The 24,499-nt window shown below is 42.5% G+C and overlaps 1 protein-coding gene across 4 annotated transcripts in view; it reads left to right on the forward strand.

Annotated features, from left to right (window-relative positions):
• LOC138304529 (sideroflexin-1) overlaps positions 1 to 24,499 on the forward strand; it is a 227,778-nt gene that overhangs the window by 147,428 nt on the left and 55,851 nt on the right. For all 4 annotated transcript variants that reach the window (XM_069244665.1, XM_069244667.1, XM_069244664.1 and 1 more), the window contains 3 exons: positions 6,401 to 6,486; positions 9,929 to 10,056; positions 11,587 to 11,636. In XM_069244665.1, the coding sequence (XP_069100766.1) occupies positions 6,401 to 6,486; positions 9,929 to 10,056; positions 11,587 to 11,636 (264 nt within the window). The remainder of the gene's footprint in view (positions 1 to 6,400; positions 6,487 to 9,928; positions 10,057 to 11,586; positions 11,637 to 24,499) is intronic.

Below are 24,499 nucleotides of genomic sequence, written 5' to 3' on the forward strand. Positions count from 1 at the left end.
GCAGCCTTAGGCTTCCACCATTTCCCACTCACTCCTCTCCTGTAGGGGGAAGATTACAGCATTTTCTCACCAAATGGAAGACTGTTACAACGGACACTTGGGTTCTCAGTATTGTGGGAAAAGGCTACACCCTTCCCTTTCGGGAGTTCCCGCCCCTCATCCCGCCCCGCCCTTCTTATTGTTCAGAAGAACACCTCCTGTTGCTAGAACAGGAGGTACAAGCCCTCCTTTCCAAGGGCGCGGTGGAGTTGGTCCCAGAGCAGGAAAGGGGTCAAGGATGTTACTCAAGGTATTTCCTGATTCCCAAGAAGGATGGTCGTTTGAGACCAATTCTGGACCTGAGGATCTTGAATTGGTTCCTCAAGCAGGAAAAATTCAAGATGCTGACCCTAGCACAGGTGCTTTTGGCGTTGAACAAGGAAGACTGGATGGTGTCTGTCGACTTGCAGGATGCTTACTTTCATATCCCGATACTCAAGTCACACAGGAAGTATCTCCGGTTTGTGGTGGGATCGCAACACTATCAGTTTGCGGTCCTTCCGTTTGGTCTTACTTCAGCACCTCGAGTCTTCACGAAGGTGATGTCGGTGGTTGCGGCAGAACTCAGAAGGAAGGGGATAGCAGTATTCCCTTACTTGGATGACTGGTTGATCAAAGCCAAGTCCCCGGAGCTTGTGTCGCATCATCTGCAGTCAACAACCCAGTTGTTGTTCGACCTGGGTTTTTCGGTGAACGAGCCCAAATCTCACCTAGAGCCCTCTCAGCGCCTCCTGTTCATATGGGCAGTACTGGATACAACATTGGGTCGGGCCTTTCCTCCGCCTCAGCGGATTCAAGATATTCAGGATTTGGTTCCAATGTTTCGAAATGGAGCGGTAGTTCCAGTCCTCAAGGTCCTTCGTCTGCTCGGTCTGTTTGCCTCCTGCATTCTGTTGGTCACGCATGCTCGCTGGCACATGAGGGCTCTTCAGTGGTGCCTCCGAAGGCAGTGGTCTCAACACAAAGGGGATCTAGAGAGTACTGTCAAGATCTCCAGAGATGCTGCTGTGGATTTGAAGTGGTGGATTGCAAGCAACAATCTTTCACAAGGAAAGCCGTTCCAGCAGTCGCCACCAGTGGCCACAGTCATAACGGATGCTTCCACTCTAGGGTGGGGAGCTCATCTGGGGGATCTGGAGATCAAAGGTCTTTGGTCTCCAGAGGAACAGATGTTTCACATCAATCTGTTAGAGTTACGGGCTGTACGTCTGGCTCTCAAGGCCTTCCTCCCTTCCCTTCGTGGTCAGTCGGTACAGGTCCTAACGGACAATACTACCACGATGTGGTACATAAACAAGCAGGGAGGAGTGGGGTCGTACCTTCTCTGCAGAGAAGCTCTTCGACTATGGTCCTGGGCAAAGGACCATCAGATTTGCTTGATAGCAAACCATCTGGCCGGAGTCTTGAACGTGCGTGCGGACAGTCTCAGTCGCCAATTCTCGGCAGACCACGAGTGGCGTCTCCATCCAGATCAAGTCCGTTTAATCTTCCAGAGGTGGGGGTTTCCTCGGGTAGATCTGTTTGCCACTCGAGAGAACGCGCATTGTCCGTTATTCTGCAGCCTCCAGTATCCGATGCAGGGAGCGTTGGGGGACGCGTTTCAAATAACCTGGTGCGGCCAGTTGCTTTACGCATTTCCTCCCATACCCTTGATTCCTCGAGTATTGAGGAAGATTCGCCAGGACCGGGCTCTAGTCATCCTAATAGCTCCGGATTGGCCAAGGAGGGTATGGTACTCCGACCTTCTCCAACTCTCAATGTGCCCTCCGCTCCGTCTCCCTTTCATGGCAGACCTCCTCTCGCAGTCGCAGGGGCAGGTTCTACACCCCAACCTCCAGAGTCTGCACCTACATGCCTGGAGATTGAACGGGGCAACCTGAGTTCCTTCTCTCTCCCGCCTGAGGTAGTGGATGTTATATTAGCGGCCAGGCGACACTCCACTAAATCTATCTACGCTAATAGATGGTCTAAATTTGTTGCGTGGTGTGGAGAGAGGCAGATTGATCCTTTGCATGCTCATCTATCGGACGTTTTCTCTTTTGCTCTGTCTCTAGCGCAGAAAGGTTGTGCAGTGGCTACCATTAAGGGTTATTTATCGGCCTTGTCAGCCTTCATATGTCTTCCAGACCAACCATCTTTATTTAAATCCCCTATTGTTATCAGATTCCTGAAAGGTCTTCTAAATAAATATCCTCCAAAACCATTCGTTATGCCGCAATGGGATTTGTCCTTGGTCCTGACTTTCCTTATGGGGTCCCCTTTTGAACCTATGCATTCTTGCCCCTTAAGGTATTTGGTTTTAAAAACAGTCTTCCTGATAGCTATAACATCAGCAAGGAGAGTGAGTGAGTTGCAGGCCTTATCAGTAAAGCCCCCTTATACAACTTGTTATGGGGATAAGGTGGTGTTGAGGACCAAGGCTGCTTTCCTCCCAAAGGTTGTTTCACCCTTCCATTTGGCTCAGGCAATTACTTTGTCCACGTTCTATCCTCCGCCTCATCCTTCCAAAGAGGAAGAAAGACTGCACCGTCTGGACCCAAAGAGAGCGTTGAGCTTCTTTATTGATAGAACAAACTATTTCAGGCTGGAGGATCAGCTGTTTATTGGATACGTGGGCAAGAGGAGAGGAAAGGCAGTCCACAAGAGAACACTATCCAGGTGGGTTGTTCTTTGCATTAAAATCTGTTACTCTTTGGCAAAGAAGGATCCTCCTGAGGGCATTAGAGCTCATTCCACCAGAGCTAAGTCGGCCACTTCGGCCTTAGCCAGGGGTGTTCCTGTGGTTGACATCTGCAAGGCCGCAACTTGGTCGTCCCTTCACACTTTTGCAAAACATTACTGTTTGGATTCTGAGGTTAGAAGAGACGGCCATTTTGCACGGTCAGTGCTGCAGGATTTCTTGGTTTGACCATTTAGGCACCCACCGCCGGGCGTGGTACTGCTTTGGGACTCTATTCATTAGGTGAGGAATCCACAGGTAGTTGTATCCATCAGAAGAACGAGTTACTTACCTTCGGTAACGACTTTTCTGGTGGATACATTAGCTACCTGTGGATTCCTCACGGTCCCACCCGCCTCCCCGTTGCCTTTCTGGTCTTACCAAGTAATCCTTGATTGCGCTCCTCTTGGTCTTTGAGGGTGCAATAGATGTTGTATATAATATATTTATATATATGTATATATGTATATATCTTTGTGTATATACTTGATGTGTGTATATATTTTTTAAAAAGAGTTATATATATATATATAAAAGATTTACAGTTATTCATGCAATGTTGTGTATTTTTACAATATAATGGGATGTTGCCTTGCTCTTTCATTGCATTGCCTGGTTGTTCTCATGCACGTAAAAAATGATTGGTACTGACGTCCGCACGTCGTCGAGGACCTCTTATTGCCTGTATGACATCAAACGGCGTCGCGTGGGCTAGAGTGACGTCCTCGTCGACGTGCAGAGACTAGTAAGAAGATTTCCGTCGAATGCTGGCGTCATGGGAGTATTCATTAGGTGAGGAATCCACAGGTAGCTAATGTATCCACCAGAAAAGTCGTTACCGAAGGTAAGTAACTCGTTCTTCTAGGTCAGTTGACACCTGGGCTCATTCATGGTAACTAACAGAACGCACACCAGTTTTTACCCAGAAAGATTGGTATCACTTTGCTGGGGGCACTGTGGTCCTGCCAGAACATTTCGATAGTCATGATCACCAGAAACATTTTATCAGAACACTGTTCTTAAGCCAATTATTTGGCTACAGACCCTATTTTTGCTCCAGGCCATAGTTCCAAAAACGCCTTCAGTAGCTCAGTATGCCACATGAGAAACTGAATTGCTTGCAGCTAAGACTCCGGGTGTTCATCTTTAATATTTTGAAGGATGAGGTTGCACTACAAGATTAATCCATGTGTTATTTGTCAAGAACGTCATCTGTTCAGCCACATATTGTCTTGCACTCTTTGACAACTTATGAGCTGTGTTAAGGGTGAAATGTTTTCCACACCTTTTTAAGAACATCCAAACAATTTTTGGGAAGACTTGGATAAGATACAGAAATTGATTTGTCAGGGGTTGCTTATAGCTTCTCCACAGACTATTTGAGTCAAAGCTACTACAGATGTTTTTAATTTATTTGGAGGATTTGAAAAGAACTGAAAACAGGTGATAGGAGAAGGGACGAAGGATGTGGAAATTGTATAAATGAGATGGCTCACATAGAGGAAATACATGTATTGGAAAGCTGGTGAAACCTTTGAAGCTGTCCTGAAGCGGAACCTGCGGCCTCTTTTGGACACCTGAACTTGCATGGATAAACAGCAAGATGAGGGGCAAATTATCTGCATAATGTTTTCAAATAGAGCCTTCTTCGTGGTGGTCAGACCCTGGTAACATTTAGTAGGTAAATATTTATATAAAGAATATGTTTTTGAATAAAAGCTTATAGATGATTTTGTTGACTATGCAACTGTCTAAAATGTCAATTCAATTTTATGGTAAAAATTATACTATTGAAATGTGTAAAAACAAACCTAGAGTTTAAGTGTTTAATAACGCAAACCAATTTACAAACAAATAAATAAATTGTGTGTAATTGTCCTGTTTGGTGGCACCCGAGACTTGCTTTGTTTTGATTGTAAACTTTCAGCAGATGGATGTGGACAGGATTGATTAACTGGGTATTGTTGAATGTTGAGTAGGTGCTACATCAAATAACGCCTGAGATTTGACAGTGGTCTCTTACTCACAACAACACATTCGAATTGTGGAAGCCTGCATAATAAAGTTGCACATAAACTAGTTTCCGTTTTACTGTTCATACATTGTGTGTCCATATTAAAGGGCATGCTGACTTGAAAGATCCTAAAGTAGGTGTATCAGCTTTTAGGCTGTGGTGCATATTATTATTTGTGACTCTTTATATTAAAAATAATCCTTGGTCTCTCACTTAGAAAATCATACCCGCTACACAGACAGACACATACACACACTCACTCTCTCTTCCTCTCTTTCTCTTTTTCTGCCTCTTTCTTTTCCTCTCTTTCTTTCTCTCTCTTGTACAAGGACCAGACTTTGACAGTAATCAAGTGTGTTTGCACTATTTTAAGTCCACACTAACCTTGATACTAGGGTATGTAGTACAGTGGACCAAAACCAGTATAACAGATGTTTTCATTTTGTGATGCACTTGCTTGATAGTACCTAAGCACGTTATGGTTCTGGTCATCTGCAGTGTGATGGTTCTCACAGTGATGGTGTTAGTCTGCTTTTTCTGAGTGTTCAAACACTGTGAGGACTGATCCGTTACCATATTGTGGGTTAATCATGCTTACTTATACTCCAACAGACACTACTCCCCAACTTAAAGTCTTAATACTGCCATGGTTGCAGTCAGACCCCCGCCAATGTGGCTGTCCGAGAGTCACATTACGACTGCAACGGTAGCGCAGCAGTTGAACTGCCAGCAACACTACTTATCGGCCACAGGATGGACTGGTGGTGCTGCTGTCCAAGTCTGCCAGGGCAGCTGTGCAAGGAGGTCTGCCCTGGGGATTACGACTCCCCTCTCCTCCAGTGGTTTCTTGGTGGTAGCACCGTATTGTATCGGCTGGCGGAGACTGGGTACAGGAGGCCATCGCGAACATTGATGGTGCTGGTGCACCCTGCACACTACAGCATTGCCGCCTGCTCGATTACAAGCCAGAGACAATGCAGTAGGCCATTTCCTGCTATGCCAGCAGTTGGAAACTCAGCTGACCCAGCGGGAAACTTGTAATTTGGTCCAGCGAAGGCAGCCGCACTGGTTGCAACTGGTCTGTCGGGACTTCGGCGGATGGTAAAAACCGTCCACCAAAGTCATAATGACCTCCTCTGTCTTGAACTGTTGTGGGGGGGCAAGTCTGATGTTAACTCTGAGTTGTGCTTAGAATACATAGACCCTTTGCAGTGACAGTTGTGCATTATATTCTCGGTACCTTGGGTCCACTGACCAGTCTCTTGATGACAGGTCACTTATGATCTAATTTACAATTTGGCAAAATGGGATAGTCGTCAAAAAAGTGGTGATGCCGATGTCCCATCCAGCGCTTTTCGGTGTGCATTGGCATCAGTGCAGTATGGTTTACATAATATCATCAATTTTTTAAAAATAATTCTGTAAGTGACCCGAATCTTATTGTCGTTCCCAACATTTGCACTTTGTAGCTGTCAAGTCACTAAAGGAATTATCACTGATGTGTTTACAACCTGCATCCAATAATTTGAACATATTAATATACTTGCCTTGACTAGTTTCAAATTACTTGAATATCTTGGAAGTGTATATGCTGGAAATGCAAGTAAACACTTTTTTCCTTTATGCAGCACGTCTCACCTCTCATAGGACGTTTTGTTCCCTTTGCTGCCGTGGCTGCTGCTAACTGCATCAATATTCCCTTAATGAGACAAAGGTAAGTCTAGTGGAGATGTACTAAAACTACAAGTTTGGGTTTATTTATGGTTTTTAAGAAACCTTTGTGCTAGATCGATGGAGTCTCAGGGCAACGTGTCAACTTGGGTGACTTATTTGTTAACTGTTTAGAATACATAAATACTTTGATTCTATGAAAAATATGACTCCTGGACATCAGTTCATAACACTAAAAAAGGCAGTGGTTTTGTGGCATATCTGGGCTATTGGCAATCTTATTTTGCACTCAAGGAATTCAGTTTTCTGAGTGGTGTACATTTCTTTTTATTACAAATGTATTTTTTTTTACTTTTTTCGTAACTTTTCAACCTCCAAACCTTCCTAGTCTGATTCATCCCCACCAGGGACAAGTCTGAGGCGGGTTCTGCCATCACCTGCTCCGCTGGAAGTCCATCACCTCAGACTGGTGGGTTTTGCAGATAGTCTGAAGGGTTTACTCCCTCCCCTTCAAGACTACCCCTGCCTCCATCAGACGATCAGATGATGGAGGATCACCTGGCACTTGTCAGAGAGGTAGTTCTGGCTCTTTTGGCCAAGGGAGCCATAGAGAGAGTTCCTGTGCCAGAAGTAGGTTGTGGTTGCTATTCCTGCTATTTCTGGTACCCGAGAAAGACAAGGGCCTCTGCCCTGTCCTAGATCTTTTCTCTCTCAATCACTTCCTCATTAAAGAGAAGTTCAAAATGTTAATTCTGACTCAGTTTCTATCTGCCCTGGACCCAGGAGACTGGATGGTAGCGTAGGGCTTGCAGGATGCTTATTTCCATATAATATATGCACAGCACATCTGTGCAGACCAGGGGTTTCAGTCTTCCCCTCTCAAAACAACTGGCTGTTGAAGGCAGGCTCGCCCCAGGTTGTCGTCCCCGCCTCCAGACTAAGGCGGACCTCCTTCATTTGCTCGGGTTCAGTATACATGTCCGAAGTCACACCTGACTCCCTCTCAGGTACTCCTTTTCAACTGAGCTTTTCTGGACACAGTGCAGTTGTGGGATTATCCTTTCGAGTGGCGAGTCCCCGATATTCAGGTTATGATACCGATGTTTCAGTCTCTATTCTGGATTTCAGTGAGAATTACTCTTAGGCTACTGGGCCTCATGGCCTCCTGCATTCTGCTAATGACTCATGCCAGACGGCATATGCGGGCTCTGCAGTGGGACCTGAAGTTCTAGTGGGCACAGCATCAGAGGAATCTTTCCGACATGGTCCACATCTGGCTCCTTCCCCCAACCAGATCTGACAGTAGTGACAGATGCATCACTCCTGGGCTGGGGCGGCCATCTGGGTGAGGCTCTGGACGTGGCTGGAACAACAGGACATTTCCAAAGAGGTTCAACACCTGCAGGCTCTCAGAATGCCAGAGCAGACGAGCTCAGCTAGCAATGCTAAGTTGATTACGATTGGCGTCTTTATCCAGAGGTGGCGTATGGTCTCTTTCATCACTATGGAGAGCCTTGGTTAGATCTGTTCGCCTCCGCATAGAACGCGCAGTGTTAGCAGTATTGCACTTAAGAGTTTTAAGGGCGGCATAGATCTGCGATGCTTTTCGTCTTGAGTCTCCTATTGTTACTAGTTTCCTCAAAGGTATTACTCCTATATTTCCTCCATCCCAATTTATTATGCCCCAATGGACTTGACTTCGGTTCTGACATTTTGAATGTGCACTCCTTTTGAGCCTTTCCACAATTGTCCTCATGGGCTTCTCACCTTGAAAACAGCCTTCCTTGTGGCCCTTACATCTGCACGCAGGGCTAGTGAGCTGCAGGCATTGTCATCTAAACAGCCTCACCTTTCCATCTATCCTGACAAAGTGGTGCTTCGCATTAGGACTTCCTTTTTGCTAAAAGTTGTTACACTTTTTACACACACCCACACCCTTCTAAGGAAGAGGAGGTCTTCCAGCACCTGGACCCAAAAAGAGCATTGGTGTTCTACCTTGATCGTATAAAAGAGTTCCAGGTGGATGATCAGCTTGTTATCAGTAATGTGGGTGTGAAGAAATGTCGGGAAGTGCAGCAGTGGACCGTCTCCTGATGGGTCGTACTCTGCATTCAAATCTGCTACACACAGGCCAAGAAGAAACCACCTGAAAGTTTGCGTGCTAATTCTACCAGAGCTGCAGCTGTAACCACTGCATTAGCTCATAGAGTTTCAGTCCTTGACTTCTGTCAGTCGGCAACATGGGCACCTCTGCACAAGTTTACCAAACACTACTGCCTGGGCAGTCAGGTATGTAGGGATGTGTAGGGATGGGATCTGCAGGACTTTCTAGTATGATCTTAGTTTGCAGGCCCACCTCCGGGGATGATATTGCCTGGATATCTATTCTAAAGTAAGGAACCTGCAACTAGATATCTCTATCAGGTTGACAAGTTACTTACCTTCGGTAACGCCTTATCTGGTACAGACAATATCTAGTTGCAGATTCCTTACAACCCACCTATCTTCCCCACTCTGCGAACTGATTTTCTAGGAACAGGAACGCTCCTTTCAGGGCCTCAGTTTTGATGCACCAGTGGTCAGTGTTCTTCATGGCTCTGTGCTTCTGGCGTGGAAAGTTGTCAAAAAACGAACATTGGCATGCCAGGGTAGTACCTATCTAGGTACCGCAATGTCATAACCGGTGCGGATGACGGAAAAAACGGAAGCAGAGCCGATCAACACCGCTCAGGGACACTGCTCGAGAAAAATCTCCAGATCCAGACTGACACCTGGGGGAAATTCTAACGTAAGGAATCTGCACCTAGACATTGTCTCTACTAGATGCCTTACCAAAGGTAAGTAACTTGCCCTTTACTTGTGTCCTGTAAGAAGGGAAACACAGAAATATATTCTATTGATGTAACATCCTAATAGTTGAAAATAACTTGAAAATATATGCCATCCTATCAAAATCATACATCCTGGGCAGAATATAATCATTGATTTAGTTTTTCTGTATAGCACTTTATACTTCGGAAAGTTCAGCTTTTCATAAGAAGCGCAGACTATCTAAATTATTCTCTTTAAGACTACATTTCTGTAAATTTATCATATGGATTTGAGGAGAAAAAATAGAAGCTCTTTTTGAATTTCTTCACACTGTAAATGCAGTAATTATCCACATCTGTCTTTTATAGATATAAAAGCTTGTCATTCTGAAATTAATCACCAAAATTAAAAAGGCAAACAATAATTAAAGTTAGTAATTACGATACCATGATTGTATGCTATTTTAAAACAGCTGTATGATTTTTCTTTAAGCCCTTACGGCAAAATCAACCTAAAAAACCTGTTTTTGTTGTCTTTAATTTTGTCTGCTTTTTCAGGATGGGTGTTAATACATTTTTCTATTGGTAGAAAATGTCACTCGGAAATGCTGTGTGCATTTATGAAGTTTGTCTCTCTAAAATACATCTGTAATCCTTTGTCTCTGCACTGAACAGGGAACTGAAATGTGGTATTCCCATCACTGACGAAAATGAGAACCGACTAGGCGAGTCAGCCAATGCTGCTCAGCAGGCTATTTCACAAGTGGTCATCTCTAGGATTCTGATGGCTGCTCCTGGGATGGGTACGTATATGCAACAAGAGGGCACCATATCACATAACCTATGATGTTCCGCATCTCCAAATAACATTATCTTGGTGATGGACTGCATGCACGTCTACTCCATGAACATATTTATACAATTTCAATAATAGTTTGTATTTTAGATGCCAGTAGTATTTATGGGAGGGGTATGTCTCATAGGTCCTCATATGTGAGGGGTCTATGGGTAATGACCAGCGCTAGGGGATGGCTGATTTTGGCAGTGAAAGGACGAGGGCAAATGTAAACAACTTGCAAAATGGTTGTTAAAGCAAAGTAGGGTCATCTGTTTCAGCTACAGTGCCTGTTTAGTGATCAGTGCCTGGCTCACCTTGGTCAAGAATTATTGGAGTTTTAGAAATTGAGTTGTTGCAGGGCAGAAAAATGGAAAAACTCCATATTGCATTACCAAAAACATAATGTTGATAAAGACGCACAAGTGATATTGTTACTTCATAAAGTTTAACCTATCTATAAAGAACAAATTATCAGACCCTTGGTCTGCTTTAAAAATAAATAGCTGGGGTGAGCAGTTAGTAAGGAAGGAGACTTACATCTCTTTTTGCAGATCAACAAGTATAAAGTCTACACCAATGCAAGCAGAATCATTGATTAACAACAGGGTAATGTTAAAATAGTTGAATTTCCTTAATTTCTCATCTGTACCAAATATACATGTATAATTAATTTCATAAACCGTTGAAACACAGTAGCTCATTACTTGTGTGGACTGTTATTTGCCGACACTTGCATTTTGAGGCAAACCTTTTATCATTGTGGCGGGTCTATACAGCTGGAATTCTCCATTATATCTCATGTTGTGCAGAAAACTGAATCATGTTTCCTGCATATTCAGCATTAAGAAAACATTGAGCCTTTGGGGCTTATTCTGATTATAATTTAATTGTTAACGTTGTGTAATTATTGCTGGATACACTTACTGTGTCACATTTAGTATTTGTATGCCTTCCGTAAATTGCCCTGTGGTTGCACATTCAACTGCTGTCGCATGCGTTTTGTAGTCATTGTGCACTATGGGGCCAGTTTAGAGTTTGGCTGGTGGCCTGCCTGTTCCCCAGGGAGACGGTGGTCATTACCTCCACCATCTCAGCAGGCTACCTTCCGCCATAAATAGAGATGCCCACCGCCCCAGCAGTGATCTCTGTGTCTTAAAAGAAGCCGCCTTTATGGCACTTGCTCTGAAAGCCGTGCAAGTTTGGTGCGCATTTACTGTCTTTCAGGGGACTTTTTGTAGTTTCCCCAAAAAAGACTCATTAGCGTAGGCTTTCCAGTGATGGAACTAGCAAGGGTGCCACCATCAGAAAGATGATGGGACACCTGATTCATAAAAGAGCGAGCAGACCACAGTTTTGATGAACCGGGTAATCCAACATGTTTTTCTTAAGTACTCTTTCTGCCAAAGTTTAGATCGGGCCCTGTTACTTGTAAAACTGGAAGGGGAAGAAACTGATACGAGGTGATACTCTAAAAGTAATTTCTTTTTTTTTTCAGCCATCCCTCCGTTTATAATGAATACATTGGAGAAGAAAGCATTTTTAAAAGTAAGTCCACATTGTCTCAACATTTTACTCTTGAATTGCATTTTACTGAGTGGTAACATGATCTCTAAAAGCAAGGTTGGCATGGTTTAGCTGAAGGTTGTTGTCAAATCTGTTGTTATGTAATTTTCCTCTCACTGTAATACCCGTTGTGTAAGACTGCGGATTGTAAAGAGGAGGAAGAAGGAGATTTGGCACACAACTGATAGTGCCTCTGGGAATTCCCAGAAAGTGTCCTGGTAGACTGTGCAAACAGGCACATTTGGTACAAGTTAAATTTCAAAGAAGTAGGTGTCATTTAAGAAAGTATTTCAGTATAACAAACTTTTTTACAGGAACATTTCTAAAGTATTAAGACTTTTAATTATTGTTGAAATTGATCTTGTTCGGTTTTCTGTCAAATATATTCCGTGAAGAAACATTTGGGAAGAATGAATGCTATTTACTCCTGTTTTAGTGTTCAAAATAATAAAATGTTCAATGAAAATGTTATTTAGGGTTAGAAGGTAAATAAGGGACCGATTAAAAAATGAACATATGTATATTTACTCACATGTAAATATAATCCTTCATCTAGATGTAGTTCTCCCCGAACTCCCTTTTTTTAATCACAATTTCTGTGTGAATATACTTAGGTGTAGACTTTCATGTCTCCATCTCCAGTGGGAAGTTGGAGCCTCTGACAACAGAATGTACTAGTGTAATGTTGCTACTAGTAATTTTTCATGTATTGGTAGAGACATCATTGACTGAGGTGGACATATCCCAATGGCAAAGGAAATTTATTAAAGTGTATTATTTTCTTAATAAAATTAAAAATATTTTTTTTTATTTTTTTGTGGGATTATTTCATTTTTTATTAAATGTATGATAGCAGCACTCCAGAATCAACAACTCCTTTTTTAGTCTTATCAAAATTGATGCATTTCTGCTTCACAGAAGCCTTTCTTAATAAGCACTAGTAAAAATTAAATACAACAGCATTCATAGAGAGTGTAAATGGACTAGCACACTATGAGTAGCTTTGATAATACAAACATTACAAATTATCTAAAGACAAAGAAAATCTTCAATTAGATTATATCATCAGAATAATTATGGTATCATAGAGCACCATACTGGTGTATCTGGTAAAAAGACTATGTCCTCATTTTATGCCAAATGCTACCATGTGTGATAGTGGCAATAAACTTGTGTAAAGAGAAGACAGCCCCTGAAAAAAGAGGAGAGGTGTAGGTTCATTTTTAAACAATACAATTTTACACTTTACAACCTCATGGGTGGACGTATAAACTACGTGTTCCGTGATGTCTCTTAATGTGGTAGAGAATATACTCTCTTGTAGTTTTAGGTCTACAGTGCAATTGAAAAATGTTGGATGAAATACCTGCTTAATATAAGGGTCAAGGTCTCAATACGCACCCCAAAGAGCAGCATAGGTGGGACGTATTCTGTTTGTGTTGTGCCAGTGCAACAGTAGAAGAATCACAGGCACAATACCAATGATAACCAATATATAATTGGAATGATTGCAAGTCCCATAATTCTTAAGGAGGAGGGAGTGAACTGCATGCCAGATAGCATAGGAGTGATCCTGTTGTCCTGCATCTATTTTGCCAGTTATCATATGAATTAGAATAATTCCACTCATCCCAAGACGCTTCATATTTCAAGTCCCTAGGATTAATTAAGGGGGTGATATAAGAGCTGTGTTACCAGGTGAGTGAATGTAGAGCACTTCTTCTCACCTGGATGATGTATCAGAATCACTTTCAGGTATGTGCACTGGATTCTCTGACTGAAAGTCTTTCTGTTTCCATCATGAAAATGAATTACGATGCAATATAAACTTGCATGAGTAAATCAGCAGTCAAGCTTCCTGAATTAAGGCGGTCATTCTGACCGCGGCGGTCGGCGGTCGCCGCCCACCAAGCAGTTCCTGCCGAAAGACCGCTCCGCGGTCAAAAGACCGCGGCGCCCATTCCGGCTTTCCCCCTGGGCCGGCGGGCGACCGCCAGAAGAACTGAAAATCTTTGTGGGGCCCTGTTCGGGGGCCCCTGCACTGCCCATGCCAGTGGCGTGGGCAGTGCAGGGGCACCCAGGGGCCCCACGGCACCCGTTCACGCCAACCTGGTTCAGGCTGTGGACACCGCCAGAAACAGGCTGGCGGGAAGGGGGTCGGAATCCCCATGGCAGTGCTGCAAGCAGCGCCGCCATGGCTGATTCCCTGGGCCAGCGGGAAACCGGCGGCTCCCCTTTTCCGACCGCGGCTTTACCGCCGTGGTCAGAATCGCCCAGGAAGCACCGCCAGCCTGTTGGCGGTGCTTCCGCCGCACTCCGCCATGGCGGTCATGGACCGCCAAGGTCAGAATGACCCCCTAAGTCTGTACGAAAACTAATGACATGTTTATCCCAAGAACACTATATAATCAGAATGACCTTAGTGCAATAAAGTATACAATAAATATAACCACATAATAGTCTTTGAATTATAAATGGTTCATCATACCCATTTCTCATCTATTGGTGCGGTTCCAACTATTATGGCTAAGTCCATTGCTCAGACCTTGTTTTATGATGCATAGCAGTGACCTCTATCGCATGAGGCTTTGGCCTTCCATCCAATTTGTTCAAATTGCTCTATTAATAGTCAACAATTTACAGTATCAAATATCTCTGTAGCTTACTTAGTTCAAGAATTCCATTTATTGTCTAATCAAGTATATAGATACATTCATCCAGTGAATACAGCCATTTCCTCATTCCTAATCACACCAACTGGGGACTTTGTTTGAAGATCCAAAATTAATCTTGTTTTAAGTCTCCAATGCAGTTTTTCTTTCTCACCTCTACGACTGCTTTCTATAATCCTGTCAATTACGTAAAATTTTACTGTTTTGGAAATATACTGATACCGGGGAAGTGTCATAATTGTTCTGAATAGCTCATACATTTTTCAGGCTCCATTTTCTTACTTATGTTGCCAAAAATGTACGGGCCATTCAAATGCCTACACACAAAAGGCTGACGAACAGGTGATATGATTTGAGGTCTTTCGGGTCTGGCCTGCGATTAATACTGTTTTTACATATTTTGCAGCTGCCACCCTATTGGCAAACTTTACGCATAGTAAGTTATGTGTTATCCTTAGTAGCCAATGTAATGTGTTATAATGCCTTGAGTTTTCTAAAGGTAATAACAGCATGTGCACCTAAAAGTCTGCAAATCACAGAGCTAGAATTGAGAATATTCCAGTGTTTGGCCATGATGGACTTAAATTTCCCTGATTTATTGTTGTGGGTGACCAGGACTAGCTGTCAACAAATTATCATCCCTATGTTTAGGATCAACGTTGTTGACAGCCTGTTCCAACAAACACTTTATCTGGTTAGCGTTCACATGCTAAGAGATACCACCCACAACCTTAAGTGGAGTATCCCCTGTGGGGAGCTCCAGGTACCTAAACGGAACTGGAACACACTTAAAAAAAAAAAAAAGTAATTAATAATTCTCAGTCAGTTAATTCAACGTAGGTATCACAAGATTCACTGTTTTAAACAGTAGAAAATGGATAGCCCTGTAAGAGCACAGCGTACCTTTTTGAAAGAATGATGTCTCAAAAACTGCTGAATAGGTTAGATGTTATAGGCTAATAAACAGTTTGTTTTTTCATTGGAAAGTGTGACCAGAACTAGACAAGGGTGAGTGCCACTGTGTTACATATATAATTTTCTTAACAGATGCGGCAGGAACCGTGTTTTCATCACAATTTCTATTGAAAAGGCATTTTTGGTTTTCTTGATAATTTTGGCACTGTTCAGTGAACTCTCACACTAACCATACCTTGCATACTATGTGAAATGCTCCTGATCTCACCTTTAGTGAAACCGATGCGATTTCAAATGTAAGTCATCTTATAGATCTTGATACTTTAACAGAGATGACAATGAATGTAGTATTTTTTAAAATATTTTTATTGGCTTATGCTGCACAACAAACAGCATAACAAATCTGTGAACATGTCCCCTACCCCTTCCACTGTACATTATCTATGTGTTGCTGTTGTTGAATTCGATTTCACTTATAGTTACTGTTTTTAAAGGTATAATTATTATGAAGTCATAAGCATTGGATTTGGTGTGCAAATTTTGGTTGGCATGACGATTGTGCGAGTTATTGAATGTGCTATAACATGCAAATTCCAGGTTTTTTATGTTTAATTTGCAATCTGAACTGCACTTTGCTGTGTTTTTGTAGTTGAATCGTTTATGTTTTTTTTTTCAAGATAGGTTGAGGTGCAATAAATAATGCTAATCATAACTTCAATTTAACCTTTGTTTTTTTAGTGAATTATTGGGGTTTATCTGATCATATACAGCATTCAAGAGATTCCTGTGCCCAAACTTCTGCTTTTAGCTGTGCTCCATGATTGCAAATTTTATGTTCAAAACTCCAAGTCTGTGACTACTGATGGCAGGGTTTGGCTACAGGTTCTGGTCTCCCTTGCAGGATGCCAACCACTACTCGTCCTAATTTGACGGCGTGCAATGGGAGTGGCCAGCGGGGACCTGGCTTCTGGCCTGCACTTGCACCCAACTCAATGCAGATGGTTAACACCCACCACGGGCTTAGGCGCTCTCCACCCAACCCTCCTTTGCCAGCCAGCATCCACTCCACAAAGCCTTTGTCCAAGTGAAGCTGGGGGTTGGCCACAGGACCTGGCCATCTCCTTTGACACTCTCCAAGGGCTGCCTCACTGGTCCTGCCTCTGTCCAGGCCATGCACCCAACATTTCATGAGTGGACAACCCCACTGTGCATGGTCTACCCACTACACCCAATTCTTCATAGGTGGCTGACTCTTGCAGTTTATGGCCAGCAGCCATGAACATCAGGAGTTAGCTGCAGGGCCTGGGTTAGTTTTTTGTGACAAATATAGAAAGTAAGGAAGGCTGCAGTCATCTTGGCACAGTGCGTGCCTCTCACTAACAACTGTTAACAATATGATTTTCAGGGCTCTAGGCAAGCAGGTCTTTGGATATAACCTCCCATCCTGCTGACTAGGGAGCAGAGTTCCACTAACTTGACTGGATAACTAGCTTTTCATCACTTGAGAATTTGCAGTAGATGTCTGCTCATGCATGGTGTTTTACATCCTTATGTCCCCTGTGTTCATGGTACCAAACTATCAACTTCAAAATATCAACCTCCAACATTATAAACTCTGTGATAATTAATTGTACAATATTCTCGTGGTATGTAGATATGGATTTAGAACAGTAAATGCATATGTCCCTATGTATACATACTTTGACAGTATTGATCAAGTCAATATTTTGGAGTGTATATTGTTCTAGGTCAATATTTTTGTCAATATTTTGACTCACAAACCTATGAAGCAGCTGTCCTGCACTTTATTCTGGAGCTTGTTGGTAGCCATACTTCAGTGAGGTGAAGTAGACTAAAACTGATTAGAGCATTTCGGAAGCAAGACTAGCAATGAATTTTGACCAGGGCAATGTTGCTATTTTTAGTCCCTTGGTCAGACGGGAGGGAAACTCTCCATGTCCAAATATTTTCCAGTGACCCCAGGAAAATCTAAGGAGGTGTGTCTAGCGTCAATTGGTCAAGCTCACTTTACCCTTAATTCCGTGGAAATGTCCGATATTGGGTAGAAACAGTAATGCCAATGTTCACATTCACTGCCAACTACAAAATTCCTACCATCAGGCACTCCCCCACTGCCCTTGTTAAATTGGTACCCCACTTGTGTGGATGGGCCTAACACATGGAAGAGGAAACAGTTTAGAACTAGAGACCCTGGAGAATTTAAAGTGTGTGATTTGTGTGGATTGGCTAGGCATTCTTCTCCTGTGAGTAAATGGGGTGTATTATATGATGTGGTTGTCGATCCTACTGAGTAATACATTTACCAACCTCTTTAGGACCAGTAGGTATCATTTGAAACACCCATAGCTCAACCCTCGGTACGTGTGGCTCTGAGCAGTCCAGCTTACACAAAGGAATAATCTAAAGCCTTTAAACAGTACCAAAACAATTGAGGAAAAAAATACACGAGACACACAAGAAATCTAACATCCATTTATAAAAATAGATTATATCTTCAGATAAATTGAGACACCAAAATGAAAAAGGTACACCTGTGGTTTTAGGAGATACAGAATTTACAAGGTATAGTAAATCCACACTTTTATTAAACACAAACAAGCATTGGCAAATTCAAATAATATGAAACTTACAAACTTTTTCATGGAAAGCTTTGGTAGTTATCAATGTAGTTACTTACAGTCACTTGAAGCTACCAACTCCGGCAGAGACTTAAAAACTTTCTTCAAGGAAAACGTTGCTAAGTATCGATGCCGTTACTTAGAGTTAGTTGAGGTGACCAACTTCAGCGTGGAGACTGTCAGGGGGACCACCAAGGTCCACAGAAACAGTTGTCGCTCCAAGAAGAGCAGTCTTCATGTCAGTTCCTCTGTCAGTGAGTCCTTGCCACTGACTTCTATTGAGGGCGTCCTGATGCAGTGGATACAGGATGCCGAAGATGCTCAAGGATGCTGCAGGTGCTGTGTGGTCGACGGGGGTTTTCTTGGGATATTCCTTGGTCTGTGGGCTTGGTGAGGCGATCCTGGCCCGGGGGTTGATGTCCGTCAAAGTACTCTTCAGCAGAGTAGAAGACCAGTTGCAAATACACTACCAATAGCGCAGTCCAGTGCTTTCACCAGTTTTCTTCATTCAACAGCATCTTACCTTTTGGGTGCCCTAGTTGCACTCAGACAATTCTCTGGAGTTCAACAGATTTGAGGGCAACGTTTGAGCATCAGGGCTTGGTCCCCTATGCTGCATGGTGGCGAGGAGTGACGATGCAGGAATCTGTGCTACCAACTTGCCCCAGCAGCTTCGTTCTTATTAACTGGAGTGTCTTGCTTCGGTTGAGCTCAGGAGACTACTTCTCCATGAGCAGTACACAGCCCGCACAGGCCTTCTTCTTTGCTAGCAGCCAGGTACCTCCGGTGTAGTCCACTATGGTGCAGCTGCTCTTCAATGAGACCTGTGTGCAGCCAGGCAGTCCTGCTTTGGTTGTCTTCTTCAGTCCAGCGGAATCTGAGATCAGGGTAGCAGGGGTGCCCTTTTTATCGCCAGAAAATGCTCTCATGGGAGTTCCCGGTCATTAACCAATGGGTTACGATGCCTCTCCCGCCTGATGACAACTTCCTGTGAAGTGTTACATCTAGCTATCATAGCTTTCTCTATTCTGCACCCTCTCAAAATGGCAGAACCCCTCTCTTGCTGTGCAGAACTCCATAGCCCAACTCAGAGGTGTTGCTACCATGTGGGCAAAACCATTTTGACAGCGGGTTTCCCCTCTCTGTCCCTAGTGCCAGTCTGTCTACCTAAACAATAGAACAGCCCCTATCCCAACTGTTTTCCATTTGCCTTTCAAAGGCAGCTTCTCATTTGAAGCTCTCTTTTTGGGCCAACACCTGTGTGTCTGTCTGCGAGGGAGAGGTAACCTTTCTCCCCTATGCGGCCTTCTATTCTGTCTGTTCCCAGGAGTCATTTGCACATCTCCCCAGGATGGCAGAAAGCTGTCTCAGGAACAGACTTCATATGCAGCCCAAACCCGGGACAGAAGACTTTGGGCAACAAAGTGGCAACTTTGTAAAAGTTGCACACCGCAAGAAGTTACATTAATTTCAACTTCGCCAACAAGTCGGCCTTAATGTAACCAGTTGTTTGATACATTAAGCACCATCTTTAAAAGTTTTAGTCAGACGTCAGCAGGGCTGCTGTGGCAGCCTGTAACTGCACTCGGCAGTGGGGCTGCCAGCCTTTTCCACAGTAAAAATATCAACAGTGGGCTGTTACTGGTGGAACATCCAAAAGTACATGTTCCACTTTCTAATATACAGCACCCTGCCATAGAGCTCAATAGGCCTGCCTTAGGGGTGACTTACAAACATTAAACGCATTTGCAATGCAATAGGTCTTGCGTTTGCTTGAGTTAGAGCTGTTAACGTTGTAAAGTTCTAACTGGACTTTTCTTGCCACTTAAATTGAAATGAAAAGTAAAACAGTTGACATAAGCAAGACAATTCAAAGCGCCATGGCCACCATGAGCGCGAGCGCGGAGGAGAGACACAAAAGGAAAAAGAAGTTCGCTCTCAGTCAAATGTATCGGCAATCATGCAATTGTCCTTGTAACAGGGTCGATGTACAAGGCGGTAACCACACCGCTTCAAGGAAGGACAAATGTTCATCATTTACCAATGATAACAAAGGATTGCGTCAGGCGTGGCTAAAAGCCCACAGATAGATTACAACAGGCCAGAGCGCTTGTGCGCTCGACCTTATAAAAAGGGAGGTTCGGGGTTTGCCATGTTACTTAATAGCAAAGTAGAGTTAGCATTAGCAGACCAGGAGCAATATTCAATCAGAGTTGTACTTGAACCCCCTCAAACTTACAGACCCTGGGTACTATATATCAGGTACTTAATAGTAAGTTTGCTTATGCTAATTGGGTATATGCCAACTAAACATACACATTTTAGTTTTGGGCACTTTGACTGACGTCTGGTTACCAGGTCACAGTGCACTCTCCGAGCCAAAAAAAGTATAAGTCCAAAACCTTCGGGTGACCATACAAAAGAGGCATTTCTTTACAACTCCCACATGCCTATGGTATTTCCTCACATGTACCTGCTGTGAAAGAATAAAATTTGATACCACTGGCTAATATCCTGCATTCCTACTCTTCTTCTGTTAAAATAGTAACTCAAATGGGTGAATGGTCATATCATACAGGAATGGAAATACCATAATCTTAAAAAGTTAATTTTACAGTGGACTAGATATGGGCACAGACCTGTCTGGTCTTATTGTGGTAGGCCCACCCACACATCTGCTAAATCTTAGGATGCTAGACCTTTTCTGTTGGCTGCAAAGATCAGTTCTTTCTAGCATATAAATGTATACAGAAAGTGTTTTTTTTGCCTTAGTTTTACTATTTAGGTAAGAGTAGTAGCACTCAAGCAAGTCACACTTCCTTGATTTTTCTAGTTGTCTAGTTTTCATTCATGTTTGGGTTGGAAGGAATCCTGGGTGCTGGGCCAATTACGCCAGCCATTCCACACAGAAATTTGCTAAGAAAGATAGTTGCTGTTATGTTCCATTCTTGTTCTGTATGAAATTGCTACAGGCACATGCAGGATATGTACAAAATGTGTTTTTATCCATGATGGTATATTTATGTTTGATTTTCACAAAATGTTTAAGATTACTTTGTGAATATCTCTAAACGATTTTTCCTTCTATAACTCAAAATTGTGCTAATATGGGTGTCCTAAACTTTTGTGTGGCACAAATGACTTCTACCCCTTAACTCAGATTCTTGAGTACAAGTATTTCTATTAAACGACTGTATCATGTAATGACTAGGGAGTAAATAAATATTAGTTATCTTAATTCATTATGAGCCAAGAGTCATAACTAACGGTTTTGAGTAGCACTTGTTTCTGGGTAAACAATGAAAGTTATGCTTCTCTCTACTTGTACAAGCTTGTATAAAGTATGTATATCACTTTTGTAGCTCATACTTCAGTACAAATATGTAATAAAATGTAATAAAGTGCTGAAATTAGCTTGAGTTAGAAGTAGGTTCTTCATTTAAAGAGCATCTCATGCATAGGTCAAGCAGCACCTAGGTTCAGCATCAGCTGAGCTCAGAGAACATAGCCAATATGTCCTTAGTGAGCACTAATTTCCCTACTCGCTACATTCTTTCATTCATCTAAATACAGTCTTAGAATAACACACAACCGCCTCCTTTAAAAACAACAAAACAAGTATTGAACAGGTTATACAAACTTGAAACAAAAAAAAACTTCAAAACAAAACTGAAACTTACATAGGCTAAACAGAAGATGAATTAAGAGCTTGTAATGACAATTTTACATAAATAAAGAGACTAGATTCATACCAGATTGCTCCATTTGTGTGCCATTATTCTGTTAAGGTTCCATATCCTTCCATTCTCCAATTTGACAGCATTACGGAAACGTTTGACAATTCTTTTGAGGACCAATACACTATGATTCACCTTCTGACAATACTGGTCTCTTTATCAAAACCAGATCTCCCCCATACACATCGTCTTCCTTTGCACCTTTTCTGGCATCATTATTCAACTCCTACAATCCACACACCACATTTCTTTATCACTGCCTTCCTTCAGAGATTCCCGTGGCACAGTTTCACTCTTCCCCCAATGCAACCAACCAGGGGATGATTCTATATTTGCCTTCCTTCCTCTAAGTCAGTGGTTCTCAAACTTTTTTGACCCGCGGCTCCCTTGACCTATTGCCCATTGGCCGTGGCTCCCCGTTATGTTATTTATTTTGGCGGGTGGGGGGATGCAAGCCTGGCCTCAAAGTACTTCCATTTTCCTCCCTGAAAATAATTGGGATAAGGCCAATGAAGGTATTATTATAATGATAGATGTAACAAAATAAAAAATGTAACCATTGTTTAAGAAAAAAAAACTTTAATTGGTAAAGTCAGAAATACTCTTCATCACATGGATGTACATATGGATTTTATTTTAACATTTTTTTTTTTAATTGCCTCTAGGCTAGGGGCTTACTCCTGAGAACCAAGTGAAGGGGGAGTTGGGTGGGGGAACAAAATAAATAATTTTCATTGCACCTTTTGTGCGATTGATATGGAGTGGGCCATTTTAGTTGTTAAGGAGCAGCTTTAGTTATATAAGAGCAATAGAACTAAGGTTGTGGTCACACAGGTTACATAAGCAGCAGCTCTTAAACACGATTGCAAATATACACAGGGAATACATAAGGCTGCTGTCAGAGCTTAGTGGTCAGGGAGAAATACAACTGAATAATATGTTTTGACTGCAATAAAAATGCATACACTTAGACTGTCCTCCAAGTCTCAAGAATGGCGATGGAGATTGCTGGAAAATGGCAGGTGGAAATACAGAGGCATCTGTACACTGCGAAAATCACAATCTTTGTACACGTTGATGACAGTCAAACAAATTATACAAACAACAAATAAAAATATAACCAAGTAAGCCGGCAATCCCAAAATGGTGCTACAGGCTACTGATAGCTATGCTAGTTTTACACGGCTACCTGTGAGCATGTGGTGGCAGCAGGCTTGAAGACAGTCTTTTCAGCCTGTTCCTTAGCAGGCAGGGCTGATCAGGACTTGTGTCTGAATCCAAGCAGGACTGCTTACAAGCTAAAGCAAGAGCCTCAACAGAATCCGCAACCTGTTTTTGTTTCACCAAAGTACAGCTTCAGAGACAGGTAGCACGGTAACTCTCCATGAATGTCTACTGGAGCGCCTCTTTGTGTCTATTTAATTCTATGTACGAGCCAGGTAGTTGGGCCCGGTGTTATCAAGGGATCTCCATACAGAAGCAAAAGCGGGACTAGTAGGAAGGCTCCACTACATCTGACCTGGGCTGCTCATTACAGTGCACACTTTCTTAAAATAAAATACTTCTGAAGACCTCCTATATAAGGTCTCCACTATTAAATGTGTCTCAAGAAAAAGGCATTTGGGGTATGTATTCACATACAAATCCTTTAGGAGGCACCTACATAGAGTTGCAGTGAGGGGGAAAAAAACAACATGAGACATATTCTTGCATGATATTTCTGCTCCAAAACAAGTTTTGCAAGAAAACATTACGTAATTGTTATAGGCATGAGAAAAATAGAAAACCATGCAGACTACAGATAGCATATAGCTGACTTATGCGGATCAAAGTGAGATTAAATTTGCATTGTAAACCTTATGCACACCAAAAGTGAAGCAATCCAATCCTTTGTCCAGATCGGTGCAACTGTACTGTATAGGCAAGCCAGGATGTTCCAGAAAGTTTTCACAATCTTGGTGGCGTACAGAATGCAGATGTGCACAGAATATTTATTCTCCATACGTTACATGCACTGCTTGAAGCCAGAGTGCTGTGGCATAAATTAACCAATCTGAAGGAATAACATTGGGGAAAATCAGAAAAAAATAGACCCAAACTTGGCCTAGGAATGATGGTTAACATGACAGAGGAATTTTCTGAGATGAGAGAAATTGATTGTTTTCCACACCAATGTGCAAAAAAAAGACAAACTGCAATGTGTGCGCAGGAATGGACTTGCTCAATTAAAAACATAAAGATGCTTACCCGCTACCAGTGGGCAACGCTCTATATTTAATCAATGTAAGCAGTTTCCCCCTCAACTAGCAGGTAGCCCACGTGTTGAACATTGGAATAACCGAGGACATTAGCACATAATTGTTTCATAAAGTGCATCTGTTCACGGTCCCCCTGGCTAGTTTTGATGGCGCCCACAGGTGCCGCGGCACACAGTTTGGGAACCAGTGCCCTAAGTAGTTGAAAAGGAACTTCACCATTCGTTAATTTGAGAGAAAACCTGTACACATACTAAAAGTTTTTAGTCTTTCTTTCCAATTTCTCCCTGCACTCAACTCCAGCTGGGTACATACCTTCACTGCTCTATTGAACCTTTCCACAATTCCATTGCCTCTAGGATGATAGGGAAATCACTTCATGTGCTTAGTTCCTTTCTGATGCAAAAACTTCTCCTTATCAGCTGAAACAAAATGAGGACCAATGTTGGTTAAGATGGTATTCAATAAGCCTTCACAATTAAAAGTTTAGTTCAATAAATCTGTAATTCTTTTGGTTTCAACACCATTGACAACTCCTTAAGTACTGACACCATGACCCAAATACTCAATCTGACTTAGTAAATGCATTCTTACTCAATTTAAATGTGAAACCATTCTCCTGTAGTC

The sequence above is a fragment of the Pleurodeles waltl genome, chromosome 7 (genome assembly GCF_031143425.1).
Source record: "Pleurodeles waltl isolate 20211129_DDA chromosome 7, aPleWal1.hap1.20221129, whole genome shotgun sequence".
NCBI classification, from domain to species: Eukaryota; Metazoa; Chordata; class Amphibia; order Caudata; family Salamandridae; genus Pleurodeles; species Pleurodeles waltl.